At 45.1% G+C, this 14,831-nt stretch overlaps 1 protein-coding gene across 2 annotated transcripts in view; it reads left to right on the plus strand.

Annotated features, from left to right (window-relative positions):
• grin2ab (glutamate receptor, ionotropic, N-methyl D-aspartate 2A, b) overlaps positions 1-14,831 on the plus strand; it is a 100,913-nt gene that overhangs the window by 82,199 nt on the left and 3,883 nt on the right. For both annotated transcript variants that reach the window (XM_068737422.1, XM_068737423.1), the window contains 10 exons: positions 25-193; positions 1,954-2,107; positions 3,660-3,785; positions 5,529-5,758; positions 6,373-6,533; positions 8,647-8,834; positions 10,620-10,858; positions 12,508-12,691; positions 13,038-13,848; positions 13,951-14,831. The exon at positions 13,951-14,831 is cut by the window's right edge and continues 3,883 nt beyond it. In XM_068737422.1, the coding sequence (XP_068593523.1) occupies positions 25-193; positions 1,954-2,107; positions 3,660-3,785; positions 5,529-5,758; positions 6,373-6,533; positions 8,647-8,834; positions 10,620-10,858; positions 12,508-12,691; positions 13,038-13,848; positions 13,951-14,831 (3,143 nt within the window). The remainder of the gene's footprint in view (positions 1-24; positions 194-1,953; positions 2,108-3,659; positions 3,786-5,528; positions 5,759-6,372; positions 6,534-8,646; positions 8,835-10,619; positions 10,859-12,507; positions 12,692-13,037; positions 13,849-13,950) is intronic.

The following is a 14,831-nucleotide window of genomic DNA, read 5'->3' on the forward strand; positions in this document are numbered from 1 at the left end:
TGTGTGTGTGTCTGTGTGTTGCAGTAACACCACATCAGGAGGTTCCTACATTAAGCAGTGCTGCAAAGGTTTCTGCATTGACATTCTGAAGAAGATAGCCAGGAACGTCAAGTTCACTTATGACCTCTACCTGGTCACAAACGGAAAACACGGCAAGAAGATCAACAATGTGTGGAACGGCATGGTTGGAGAGGTACGTCCTGCAGGTCTCTCTCTTACTACCATACCATATCGGTCTGACTCTATGTAATTATTGGGAAATATCAATATGCTTACTTGCCTTCTTGGAAGATGAGAAGATCGATACCACCAGCTAATTGTACATAAATCCACCCACCAGCACTTCTGTACCGTACTGATAGTGTGTTATGTCTTAAAGCTATAGCTTCCAGTCTTTATGCTATGCTAAGCTTAGCTAACCGGCTGCTGCCTGTTTAGTCATATACTAACAGATATGGGTATTTGGCAATAAAAGCAAATAAGCGTGTCGTATCTGTCATTCATTATTTAAAGGTTCCTAATATGAAATTTTGAGCATATGTATTGTCTTCATCGGCTCTCAACATGGAGATAGCAGCTAAGGGTGCTAGCAGCTAATGGTGCTAACAGTGCAAACAACGGCAACAGTGCTGGCGAGGAACCGTAGGGTGGGTGCTACACTTCCGTGATGACGCAGTGGGTCGGGACGACGTTATCAGTGGTAACCGCCGTATGAGCGCAGTGCATAGCGGCAGCGATTACCTAGCCAATTGGGCACAACAGGGAGACTCAGATGCACTACAACACACACACAGAGGGAGAGCAACCGCATTCTCTGCTCAGGTAGACTTTACATCTCCTCTTTACATAGCAAATAGTTGTGTGTTGATATATTATTGGTCTGAACTTTGAATTTAGCACCTTTTCAATGACACATGAGATATATCATTCAGTTGCATAATGCCAACTGCCATTTAGATTGACTGTATTGCTTGTTTCTTCCTACATGAAGGAAAAATGAAAAAGAAAGACAAACTACAATCTGTGATACAATTGTAAAACAAAAATGTCAAACCACCTTAACACACAGGACTGGAAGCTGCTATCACTCTTTAGTTGACTCACAAATATTTTAATATACATTGTGACATGAGACAAAAAGAAATAGGATGTAATAATTGTTACAAAAAGCTAATTTATCATCACTAAGGTAACACTCTTACCTGTAATTTATGTAGTCAATAATATTTCTCATTGGGGCTTTAAATTACACTTGGTCAATATCGTTTATCTTTTCTGGAAATTATTTACTCAACCCCAGATTAAACTAGGAGAGCAAATGGGTTCTTCCTTGGCCTTGGCTTCACCCTTCCACCAAATTTCATAAAAATCGGACCAGTAGTTTTTCCATTATTCTGCTGTCAAACAGACAAACAAACCGAACCGAAAACATAACCTCGTTGGCGTCGGTAATTAAAGCTAAGTGCTGTCACAGTAAAATCCCTAAAGGTTGAAAGTGAAACATAAAACGTCTGATAATGGAAGCTGACAATATGATCCATAGATTGTGGTAATGTTTATGTGAGCAGACCGCTGGGAGCCTTTAGACAATTAAATTAAAAAAATAAAAAACCATAACGTTTTACTGCATACTAAAAACAACATCTTTATGTGCAGATTCTCCGTCTGTCAGAATACATTCAGACAACCAGAAATGGTGGAACAATGAAAAAGACAGCTGCATTTTTACTTTTCATCTGATATGGCTGAATATGCCCTCCAACTATAGCTGACATTCTGAGCTCATACCCTCAGTCACTGTGATATTTCACATCCAAAATAAAAAGGAGGGAAACATATCAAAGACAAATTGTTTGAAGTTGGCCAAATTTTCCCGGAGCTCACTATATTTATATGCCAGTGTAGGTGGTGAGTCACGCACTCACTGTAACCATTCTATTCTCTGTCCACCAGGTGGTGTATAAAAAGGCGGTGATGGCAGTCGGTTCATTGACGATCAACGAGGAGAGGTCAGAGGCCATTGACTTCTCTGTGCCCTTTGTGGAGACTGGCATCAGCGTCATGGTGTCACGTAGCAATGGGACCGTCTCGCCGTCTGCCTTCCTCGGTAAATCTATCTTTCTTTTTGTCTTACTTAACCATAGCTTTTTTTCTTTTTATCTTTTTCTCTGACTGTCCCGAAGTGAGCCGACTACGGGGAACACAAAACAAAGGGAGATGTTCACGTGTTGGCAAAATCCCGTGCGTAAAATGGAATATTTTAATCAGACAGTATATGCTGGCCAAATTCCACTTGTACTCTGACTTTATCTAGGCCTCAACACCCTAAGCACATTAATATTTCTAGCGGAGCGGAGGAAGCGGAGTGTGCCAGCTGTTTTTTGAAAAGTCAGCTCAGACAAAGCTTCCTTGATACTATCCTCTCCTCCTCCTCCTCTCTCATCTTCACTCCTCTTCCTCCTCTGCCTCCTCCTCCAGTGGCTCAGATGACTAGAAACTGAAGCGCTCCTCTGTGCTCGCCTAATGTCTTGTATTGTCATTGGAGCGAGACAGGGAGCGAGGGGATCTATTGGACCATGCGTGTGTTGGTCCCTGTGTATCAAGCCATGTGTCAGTATGCGTGTGTGTGTGTGTGTGTGTGTGTGTGTGTGTGTGTGTGTGTGTGTGTGTGTGTGTGTGTGTGTGTGTGTGTGAAAATGGGGGGAAGTGTGTCTAATACTGCACGAATATATTAGGATGTTTGCGTATTGAATCAAGGGTGTGTGGAGAATGAATGTGCTTTGGCCGTATGTATGTTAAGGGGTGAATGCTTTGTGTGTGTATTTATATGAAAGCACATTGTATGCATGTGTGTGTGTGTTAGTGTGTGTGAGTGTGTTGAGCCTGGGCCAGGGTATCAGTGACGGTTCAGCATCCCTCGCACTCATATTAGAGGCACCTCAGTGCACAATCTCTCTGGGTTGGCTAACCCTGGCAGTCACATACTTAGACATACAGTGACACACACACACACACACACACACACACACACACACACACACATACACACTTACATACAATTTGTCTGGGTACAGCGTCTCTGGCACTCATCCCGCTGTCTGAACTCCTGCCCTGCTACACACCAAACACATGCAGACTCACACTCTCACTCACACACTCTCACAGATCACATACAAATAGATCACATACATATGCCCACAGCAGGGCACAGCAGATCACTCGTGGGTTTGATTCTTTTCTCTCCCCCTCTGTCTCTCTCTCCTTTTCTCTCTCCCCCTTTTCCTCTGCCTTCTCCCCCCGCCCCAGGCCTCTCCCAGCTCTCATCCAAGGGAATAATGAGAAATATGGAAATGTACTCCGTCAAACTCTCTGTGACTAACTCTCCCTCTCCTCCCTTCCCTCCCCACTCTCTCACTCCATCTGCCTCCCTTTTCTCCCCTCTCTGTGTCTTCCCTATCATCTTTTCCTCACTTTGTCTGCCCCTATCCTGCCTGTTCTCTTTTTTTTTGGCGTCTCCTCCTTTATTTCTCCGGGTCTGTCTCCCCTTTCTCTCCGTCCCTCACTTTTTTTATGCATCTCCTGCTCCTCCACTCTGTCTCATGAACTCGATTTCTCTTTAACTCTCTCTCCCCTCCCTCTCTCTCTCTCCCCCCTCTCAGAGCCCTTCAGTGCATCAGTTTGGGTGATGATGTTTGTGATGCTGCTCATTGTCACAGCCATCGCCGTCTTCCTCTTTGAGTTTGTCAGTCCGCTGGGCTTCAACCGCAACTTGGCCCAAGGCAAAGGTAGGCTTACACATACACAATCAGGAATATCACACCAATCGTCGCTCCCAGGCGCAAGAAGCAAAGATCCAAGCTTCCCCTGGAGCAAAGGAAGTGACCTATTATGACCCTGACTTGAGACAGTTTAGTCAATGTAACAGAGCATTAACAATTCTCTCCTGAAGCTAGTCACCTCATCAAAAATCAGCACCTGGAGCTGCCCTGCTGGCTGTGAATTGAAGATAAATGTTGTGATCCGTAAAATTGATTTTAGATAAATTCTGTATCTAAATGACCTAAACGCCGATGCAGGTGTTGCAAGTAAATTATGTTTTTTTTTAAGGATTTTTTTTTTTCTGAACACATGTTTAGTTTGCTAATTTTTCCTCTTACACACTGTTTGAACAAATGTAAAACTGTTTTAAAACTATTTTCATTCTCAAATTATTTGTTTCACCTCCAGGAGAACACTGTGTCTTGAAAAGAAAAGTTCAATATTGTTGGGAAATACATGTACTGGCTTTTTTTTGATAAGAGTTAGATGAAAAGATTGATACCACTCTCGTGTCTGTAATGAATATGAAGCTGGAGCTTCGCAGCTTAGCACAAAGACTGGAAACAGGTGGAACAAGCTAGCGTGGCTCTGTCCAAAGATAACAAAATCCATCTACCAGCATCTCTAAAGCTCTCTAATTAACAAGTTATATCTGATTTGTTTAATCTGTACAAAAGCTGAAGAGTAAAAACAACATGTTGGGGAATGTGCCAGACATTATCCTAGCTGGGAGCAGAAACTTCCTGGAGTCCTATTGTCACTGTGAGTTTGCCAACCTTTCCCGACTGCTAAGCTAAGCCAACCGGCTGCTGGCTTTTGCTCAATATTTACTGTACAGATTTGAGAGTGGCATGAGATCGAATAGTGGTTTATAAATTGATTTATTCTTTTAAATCTCTTTGCTGTGTCACAGTGGTGCATATCACCCATCAGGGCGCACTTTGAAATAAACTGTCATGTTGATTTTTAAGTTCAACTCAATATTAATGACGGGTGAATGTCTGGTTTGAGGCGCAAATTCACTAGAAGTTTTTTTTTTCCTTTTCTCTGTGAGATATTAGTCTGAAAAACATTCTTTTAGATTCACTTGTACAGAGGGTTTACTCACTGCATCATAGTCATGGTGGCTTTGACTTGCTAAAAGTAAAGGTCAATCTAGTTGGCCAAAATATTTTTCAGTCTGCATCCGTTAATCATGCTCGTAAACCCAAGAAAATGCCTGTCATCCACAATTACTGAAGCAAAATTTGTGAGTTGTAGGCTTTAATAAAAGCCAATAATACTGTCACATTATATTTGATATTTACAATGTCACTCCTCTGAAGGAAGCGTGATGCCCTCAAACTAGATCATAAAACCCTTTCTCTTAGAAGGTCTTTTGTCGTTAAAAAGATGGTGGCATTTATTCAAGAATTAGAACCTCTGCAATGATACTTTTCACCCTTTTTTTTTCACACTGCCGGTAGGCAACAGTAAGGCAGCAATTTCAAGTGAAAACATAATAATTTATATTAAAATGTACATTAATACGTTGACATGACTGGCTGTTTTTTTAACCCCAATATCAGCCTCATATATTCAGCTGAAAAACTGTACGATTTCATACTCCTTTACCTGCCTTCTTGGTTCTTCAGCACACACAGCACCAGTCTTTTTTACACTTTCTAATTTGTATATCCTCCCTCTCCTCCTCTGCCTGTCTCCCTCAGACCCACATGGTCCATCATTCACCATCGGTAAGGCCATATGGCTGCTGTGGGGTCTGGTGTTCAACAACTCTGTTCCGGTGCAGAATCCAAAGGGCACCACGAGTAAGTTCATTGTATCAGTGTGGGCCTTCTTCGCTGTCATCTTCCTGGCCTCCTACACTGCCAACCTGGCTGCCTTCATGATCCAGGAAGAGTTTGTGGACCAAGTCACTGGACTGTCTGACAAGAAGGTGCGTTTACACACATATGGAAACACACACACACACACACACAGAAGAAACTAAACACATTCACAGTCAGGGTTGCTCTTGTAATGGATGCCAGCCCTGCGGCCAGACAGGGTTCTCCAGGGAGCGCCCTTGGGCTTCAACATCCCAAACCCTCTGGCCGTAGCTGTCACCAAGCTAACACTGCCAGCACAGCAGACCCAGTGGCGCGCGCTCACACACACACACACGGGCTGTATAGATCAAAGACGTGTGTGTGTTTGGATGTGTGTGTAGTTTGCAGAGGCTGGCAGTGTCAGCAGAACCCTAGCCAGACTTACGCTAGACTGGACACACAATGATGATGACTGATGAGTTCACTCCACTGTCCCTCCTTTCTCCTCTGTCACTCTCCTTCCTTCTCTCTCCTCCTATCTGACTCTCCTTCACCTTAACACTTTCTCTCCCTCCCTCCTTTTCTTCCCCTCCGCTTTCTCAAACTTCTTACTGTCTCTCCGTTCTGCTTTTTTTTTTGTCTTTTAGCTTCTTTGTTTTTTCTTCTCTTGTGCTCCTCCTCCTGTCAATTCCATCTGAAACAATATGTCTCTCTTTTGCCCTCCTTATTTCCCTCACTGCAGTTCCAGAGTCCATACTCCTATTCCCCTCCATTTCGCTTTGGGACGGTTCCTAACGGCAGCACCGAGCGCAACATCAGGAAGAACTATCCGGACATGCATCAGTACATGACCAAATACCATCAGACTGGCGTCGTGGATGCGCTGGTCACCCTCAAGACCGGGTACTGTAATCTTGTCAAGTCAACTCGTGTCAAGTTGAGAGTTTTTATACCTGGGAGGCTAATTTTGTCTGCAGACAGCTCATATGCATAAGAACATGTGAGAACAAACCGAAAAAGACATTGCATCACACTGAAAACTCGGCCCTGTGGGGCTCAGCACTAGCTTATGCTAAAATGCTGCAGAATGTGCTCAGCGTTTGTGTCACTGACGGTAAAAAAGCAGACGCTGCCTGCAAGTGCTCATTATTGAGTCTTGTTGCTGCTGGAGAGATGGAGCTGCCAAAACAGGGAGAGTGTAATTTGTTCTGTAGTTTGCTGCCTTTATTCTCCCTCCTAAACACACTAATGGAAGGATGGCTGCAATGCTTTTATTTGTTCATTAGTTTCGTGTGCTTTGATGTTTTGGGTATTTTTTCCAAATATGATTTTGCTTGTAGCCTCTCTGCAATAACTTCACTGATGCTGAATATCAAATATAGGAGGATTGGCTTTGTTTATACAACATCACAACTGTAGTATATATAATGTGTTCTGCGGAATCATCAGTCTTTAATTCAATTCGGCAACATTTGTTGTTAAAATCAGAGAAAATGTTAACACTTTGGAGTTCCTGTCAAAGTCATTCAATAGGCCGTGACACATTTAAAATATTATATTCTTTAATGAATCTACAGTGTATCGTTTTCAAATGCTGTATGGACTTCAATTAATGAACTTCTGTGCGGTTTTGCAATAACAGCTACTCAATGACTGCGTTTAACATATGCCCTTTGGTGAACAGTTCCATTCAAAGTGTTTAATATTTATCCATCTCTAACATGGAGAACCCCAGGGGGATTGATTAGCACCAGGGTGTATTCATAGGGTTGTATAAAATATTTTTTTTTTGCTGATAACGAAGTTCTAAAAAGGGTTCTGCTGCTATATATATGCTATGTTTTTGCTGAGCTCGGATGTATCGAGCCCACATAGGGGGAATGTTTTGTCGGATACAAATTGTGGCCCCTTTGTTTGAATTCAGCTTGTCATGTCAGAATAATGACAAAACCTGCGAATAACAGATTATAGCTCAGTACGAACAAAGACATCCTCATGTGCTCACCGGACAGTCCTCTCAGTCACAGTCAAAATCTGATCAGTGTGAGAATTTCTGCTCCAAAAAAATTGTGAGTAATCCAACTGGTCTGTTTGTGGATCTGAGTCAAATTGTTATTGGCACACAACACACTATGTACATTAGGCTCAGTAGACTTAACAGTGTTGACGCCTGGTGTATCAAATTTCACATTATCTTCTTTTACCATGAAGACAAACCCCAAGTACATTGTAGTTGTTGTTACTTTTACATGGAATTAATACAGTTTCATTCACATTTGAAATTAAGAGCATTAATATAGCAGCAAACAAACACATTCATTTCCGCCGTCGCTCTGCGCTGCGCCATTACCGCTGATAACGCCGTACCGTCCCACGGCGGCGTCACGTAAACGTTGCGTAAATGCCCACTGATAGATATGCTCCGAATTTGTAATTTAGCACCTTTAAAATGTTTTATCTAATTTGTTTAATCGGTTTCAAAAACAAAGTGTAAAAAGGGCTCGATGTGGTTTGTATGCTAAGCGACCTGTCTCCTGGTTGTAGTTTCACATTTAACAGACAGATGAGATCAATCCTCTCATCTAACAAGAATGCAAATAAGCATATTTCCCAAAACTATTTCATCATGTAAGACAGTCCTTGTGCAGGACTATATCTTGGCTTCATATTTAAAGGAGTACTCTCGTATCTCTCTGCAAAAAAAGTGACATCTCAAAATGTCAAACTAATCCCTTTAAAGCACACCGATGTCACAGGGTATGTTTATGAGTTGCAAGCAGTTCTTTCAAAAGTAACATCCCCTTGCTTTAACCGAATCGTTTTGAGAGGCCTGACTACTGTAGGCAAAATATCCAGTACATCAGTGAAAGTGAAATAAATCTAAATTTGTGTTGCAGAAATATGTTATTTTAATGTTCTGCCGTTTATGTTAATAGTGTCATAACCCTTAAGATTTATCATGTACAGGCTGGAAACCCCCCAGATAATAAATCCAGAATGTGTGGTTCTCTTACAGGAAGCTGGATGCTTTCATTTACGACGCTGCGGTGCTGAACTACATGGCGGGCAGAGACGACGGCTGTAAGCTGGTCACCATCGGCAGCGGTTACATCTTTGCCACCACAGGCTATGGCATCGCCTTGCAGAAAGGATCCTACTGGAAGCGACTGGTTGATTTGGCCATCCTGGGCATCATAGGAGATGGTGAGGCGCTCGCACGCATCAACATTCTGCAGCATCTCTGTCACACGGTCACAGTCACACATTTAAGTTCAAGTTTCTCAGATGATCATGGCTTTTATTGTTATTTCAGTTGTGCCATTACTCAGCTCTCCCTCCTCCCTCCCCCTCCCCTAACACTCTCACTCTCTCCTCCCTCTGTCAGAAAGCTATCAGGGGCGAGTCTTAACACACCATTTCATCATCATTATACTGTGTGTGTTCGTGTGTGTGTGTGTGTGTGTGTCCATCATGTCCTGTTATGTTTACTCCTCCAGATTGTTCTGTATAATAAGCTGTGAGATGGTGCGAATGGAGGAAAGAGAATGAGCCAGACAGAAATCAAACTGCTGAAACCACTAAAGCGCTTCGCTTCACACCCGGCCTTTTTATTCGGGGCAAACACCGGTGTGCGCATGCGGCACACAAACACACTCGGCCTGATAATAATTCCTCCCATCTTTCCTTATCACTCCATCACTATCAATTCTTCTCCCTCCTCCCACAGCCCTTTTTTTCACTCCACCTCCTGTATCCTTTTCATTACGATCCATTTACCAACTCACTTCTCGCCCCTTCTCCCTTCTCCCCTGCATCTTTCCTCGTCACGATATGGCCTTTTTCCCACCACACCTCTCTTATTCCCTCTACCGCTCATTCCCTCCCTCTCTCTCTCTCGACCTCGTTTTATTCCTTCTCTTTCATTCCTTCGCCCCTAACCTGCAGCCATCTTAAATTTTCACTTCACCTACATTTCCACAGAGCTACTGGGCGGGACTGAACATCTCCTTCGTCCCCTACAATTTGTACATCGAACCAACAGGGGGTTGCTATAACTCTGCTTTACACCATATACAAGCATTTAAAGGGTCGTAAAAAACCATGCTAGATTGTTGTTTGTGGACTTCTCGTCTGCCTTCAACACTATACACCCCCACCTGCTGGTGCAGAAACTCAGAGTGCTTTGGATTGGACTCAAACAATGTGGGATGGATGTTGGACTTCCTCACTAACAGGACTCAGAGAGTGAGAATAAATGTACTTCTATCTGGTCTGTCTTTAACATCAACTGGTTCCCCCCAAGGCTGCGTCCTCTCTTATAAATTATGTATAGCAGTGACATATGCATTGATTCCAGACGCTACCAGCAAACTCCTTTAAACACTTTAATTAACGGACAACATTGAGACAATTTGACCACAGATATGCAGGGTAAGAAAAGCGTCTTTGATTGTGTGAGGAAGCCAGCCATGTTCCCGGTTGACAGATCCCTGATCACACTGATTTATAAATATTTTATTGAGTCACTTTACACTTGCCTTCTGCTGGTATGCATCCCTTAACCTCAAACAGAAAAACTAATTAACAAAGTCAGCTGCAAAATCATTGGCGCTGAGCAGAAATGTCCATTTGAACTGTACAACAAACAGCTGTTAAAAAAGCAGAAGCCATTATATCTGACAGTAACCACCCCTGCACCCCTGTTTAATTTGAAGGTATAAATTCTCTTTCATACCCTCTGCCGTTTTACTGCTGAACTCTGTAGTACAGGTAGTATCATCAAATCTCCAACCATTCCTGTTCTTTTCACTGATATTGTAAATTCATACCTCATGTGTTCCTCCTGTATTTATAGGTTTTTATAATCGTGGTTATGTAAGTGTGTTTTTTTATCTTGTGTGTCTAGCCCTGTGTTGTTATTGCTACTGCTGCAAAACCGATTGCCCACTCGGGGACAAATACAGTTTTTGAACTTGAACTTTTCAACAGGTGAGATGGAGGAGCTGGAGGCGCAGTGGCTGACTGGGATCTGCCACAGCGAGAAGAACGAGGTGATGTCCAGCCAGCTGGACGTCGACAACATGGCGGGTGTCTTCTACATGCTGGCCACGGCCATGGGCCTCTCCATCCTCACCTTCATCTCTGAACACCTTTTCTACTGGAGGCTGAGATACTGCTTCACTGGTGTCTGCACTGGGAGGCCTGGTCTGCTCTTCACAATCAGCAGGGTGAGGATAAGGACATTTGTATTTTCCACTGCAGGAACATGGTCCATTGTTTGCTCCTTCTGCTTCTGAGGTTGTATTTGAGATGTTGCCGTTACAATCTGCAGTGCTGAACACCACTTACTGATCAAACACCATCCTCGAGAGTGCAACAACTGATGTACAGCATTGATTGAGGCCTGCAACAAAGCACTTATTGCAATGTCAATATCAGGGCTCGGGATGGGAATTTCGTGAAATGTCATTGACGTTGAAACAGTGCAGGCGACTTGCAGACTCCTCCTAGAGAGTATGAAAGACAGAGAGAGCAGGCTATACACACAGAGACACAGCTAGTAAAACAAAGCCTAACTGCATTTGCAAATTGTCTTAATGCGGTTTCGTACTGAAGCTGAAAAAGAACAAGAAAAAAGACGGCGAGATATTGCGACTTTGAAGACAGCCGTGGAGCCTTTGTGGTGTTTAACAACAACAGTTCAAACATCACACATTAAATTACAAAAACGATTTTTCTGTCTGTTGCATCTCAGACAAAGCAGTCTAATTTGCCTAATCTTCATGGTTCTTCAGATGCAGTGAAAATGCAAACAGGAACGCACAAAAAACGACTTGAAGCCTGAAACAGGATTGTTTCAGTTAAAGAAAAAAGCAAATATGTGGACAATCATAAGTCTGAGACACACAATAGTTACTGTTAACATATAGAAGGAGTCTGGGTACGTGCCGTATGTGTGTGATAAAAGATGATATAGTCCAGCTGAGGTAGAGATGAACTAACGGCACGGACTGCATGGAGGAATCAAACCGCTATGAGGATGATGTGAACACACACTCATATAGACACACACTACACAAAGCTTTGTCCTAGCTCTCTCTCACCCACACACACGTACACGAGTCTGGTCTAACAAAGTTAAAAATGGTAACACATATACAGGAGGAGCGAGGGGATGGACAGAGTTGACCACACGGGCAGACAGATAGACAGACGCACACACACACACACACACACACACACACACACACACACACACACACAGACGCACAAACACACAGAAAACAGAAATGGGCTCATCCAGACAGACCATTCTTTCATTATTCATATGTCATGTCTCTGTGTGAGGAAGGGCTTTTATTCCAGACGAGCAGCATTTCACACATTAAATGTTTTACAAAAAGAGTGCGATGTCTGTCTTTGTGTAAGTGTGTGTGTGTGTGTGTGTGTGTGTGTGTGTGTGTGTGTATCTCTCGTTTTGCGCATACCGTTCGAGCAGCGATGCGGGAGGTTAAGTGGCTTCAGGAAGAACATCTCCTTGCACTCAAAAGCCCCCTTCAGTGACATCATCACCTAAATTAAATTTTCTAGGCGCCTCTGAAAGCCGTTCATCTAAAAAAGTGGCGATTATCTCTTCTTGCCACATCACAAAACAAAATGAGGTTAAGGTTTGCAGTAATCGCATCGGAGACAAGGATACAGAGGTGTCCCTTAATTTACCGGGCATGGAAATTAGTCTTGTGCATGTTTGAACTTTTTTCTTGTGAAGTCATTGGGTTGGGAAATAACTCTTCTATTATCTTCCTTATCTCTCTTCCCCTCTGCCTCTCCTCTCCTCTTGTTTTGTTTTGTCCTTTTTTGTTTCCTCTCCTCTCAGGGTATATGGAGCTGTATCCACGGCGTTCATATAGATATGAAGAAAAAGAATCCTGAGCTGGACTTCAGTCCTCAAGCCAACATGCTGCATCTGCTCAAGTCTGCCAAGTCCATGGCTTTGTCTTCTCCCAAACGCAACACTGTCCTCTTGCAGCCCAACATCTTAGATGTGATGTCGGGGAAAGGTACTATAACTCACGCACAGTACACCTTACAGTGTATATTGTACACTGTATTTATATTGTATATTTTACTTCGCACAGAGCAGGCAAACATACCACCTGTGATACCATTGCTCACACGTACAGAGGTCACCCTGCCTTTTCTATACAGTCTACATATGCTGAAATAAAGGTGACTCCAGACTGTAATCGGATTGACTGTCATGTATAAGCTCGCCTCATGATTAGAAGCACATTAGGTGGCACACGCAGCGTGCCAGGGCAGTAGATAATGGATCAGGCTGAGCATCCATCCCAACATCCGTGTATTGTATCTGCTGTCTGAGGTGCATCTCTCCTTGTCTCCTAGGTAACTCACTCCATCTGCCCCCGAAGGGTCCTGGTCTCTATAGCAACGCTGCTGGTCCGCACAGTTTCTTGTCATTGTCCGGGCGACACAAAAACCTCCTTAACAATGCTGCGCCATTCCCGGTTCAACAGAAAGCCCCCCCTCTTCAGACCAGCCCCAACAAGCCCCAGCTGTCAATCACGAACGACAACGGCAAGACCCGCCTCACTGGGTCGGCCCTCGCCGCTGTGCCACAGGGCTCCAAACCTCGAGCCCTGTGGAAGAAAAGTGTTGAGACGTTGAAGACTCAGCCCACTGTCGTATCTCCAGGCCCAAGCCCCGCCCCCTCATCTGGACCTGGACCTGCACCAATGAAGAGCCAGCGCTATCTGCCTGAAGAGACGCCACATTCTGACATCTCAGAGTGCTCCAGCCGGCCGCCATCACACAAAGATTCTGATTCCATTGCGGCGGCGAGGGGAGGATTCAAGCCTATCAATCAGCTGAGGAAGAGAGGAGGGGGAGGAGGAGGAGGAGGAGGAGGGGGAGGTGGAGGCGGAGGATCCAAGATCTACTCCATTGACTCAGACCAGGCCAGTCTCCAGTCCGCTCCGCCCTACCAGCGAGACAGCCAGGGGGGAGGTGACGACCACAGTTACCCCCCTGACCTGTTTCCACCTGACAGCACATACTCACACACTCACACACTCTCCCACCAGGTGGACGCACCCATTTTGCAGCTGAGTGCCAGCCTGCTGCACCACAGTCACAGCGCAGAGGCCGACCTGCACTCCCTGAAGGACAAGAAATACAGCACCTACACACACAGCAGGTATCATGCTCAGCAGAAAATGAACACCGTGACCATGTTTCAAGGGCTTTCATAGTTTTTTTTTCTTGTGTGTATAATCGATGTCATCCTCTCTCCCTGCAGCTCAAAGGACAAAGCTGGAGGTTCATTTGACGCTCCGGGTGCAGGCCAGGGGACACAAAGCGTCAGGCCCGGCCACTGTCGCTCCTGCCTGACCAAGCTGAGCGGTTACTCCGGCCTTTACACTGTCCGCTCGCCACAGGCCCGCTGTGACGCCTGCGCCCACCTGGGAAACCTGTACGACATCAGCGAGGATCACCTGCACTCGCACTACTCCCACACGCACACTCACCCACACAGCGGGGACATGTTTACACACTACCTTCCCCAGAGCGAGCTGGGCCTGGTGGGCGAAGGGGACGGGCTGGTCAGCCACTTTGAGCCCTCCCCCTCCTCCCCGTCGCTTCTCCCCTCCTCCCCGTCGGCCCAGCACCTTCAGCTGAGTCGTCAGCACTCCTACGAGAACGTGCTTCCGGACGGCGTTCCCGAGCGGCTGTCGCAGCTGCACACCCACCTGCGGGGCCTGAGCCTGCCTGACAGAGATAGGGAGAGGGAGCTGACCCTGGACGAGGGGGCCTATGCTAATGTTCTCACAATGCGCTCTGATCGTCCGTTCAGCAGCCGCAGCCCCCCATCTCCGTCACCCTCACACCACCACAGTCTGGACGCCCCTATGCCCCTCCCCCGGCGCTCGAAGAGTCTCTTCCCCGATCGCCCCTCTCACAACCCTTTCCTCCAGTCAGCTCCTGGCACGACACAACGAGATCCCTCCCCCCAGGCTGTCACACGCATGCCACAGAGAAGTTCCGCCCACGAGCTCTATAAGCAGCGAATGCCGCTGTCGCTTACCCTCGGTAACCATGGCAGCCATCACAACAACCAGCATGGCGGCCTTGTCGACCAACAGGTGTTCTACCCTCAGCAGGAGCCCCCTGTGGTGGCCT

Source organism: Cebidichthys violaceus, unplaced genomic scaffold (genome assembly GCF_023349555.1).
Source record: "Cebidichthys violaceus isolate CVI_PGR_0920_01 unplaced genomic scaffold, fCebVio1.0.p SCAF_79, whole genome shotgun sequence".
Taxonomy (NCBI): domain Eukaryota; kingdom Metazoa; phylum Chordata; class Actinopteri; order Perciformes; family Stichaeidae; genus Cebidichthys; species Cebidichthys violaceus.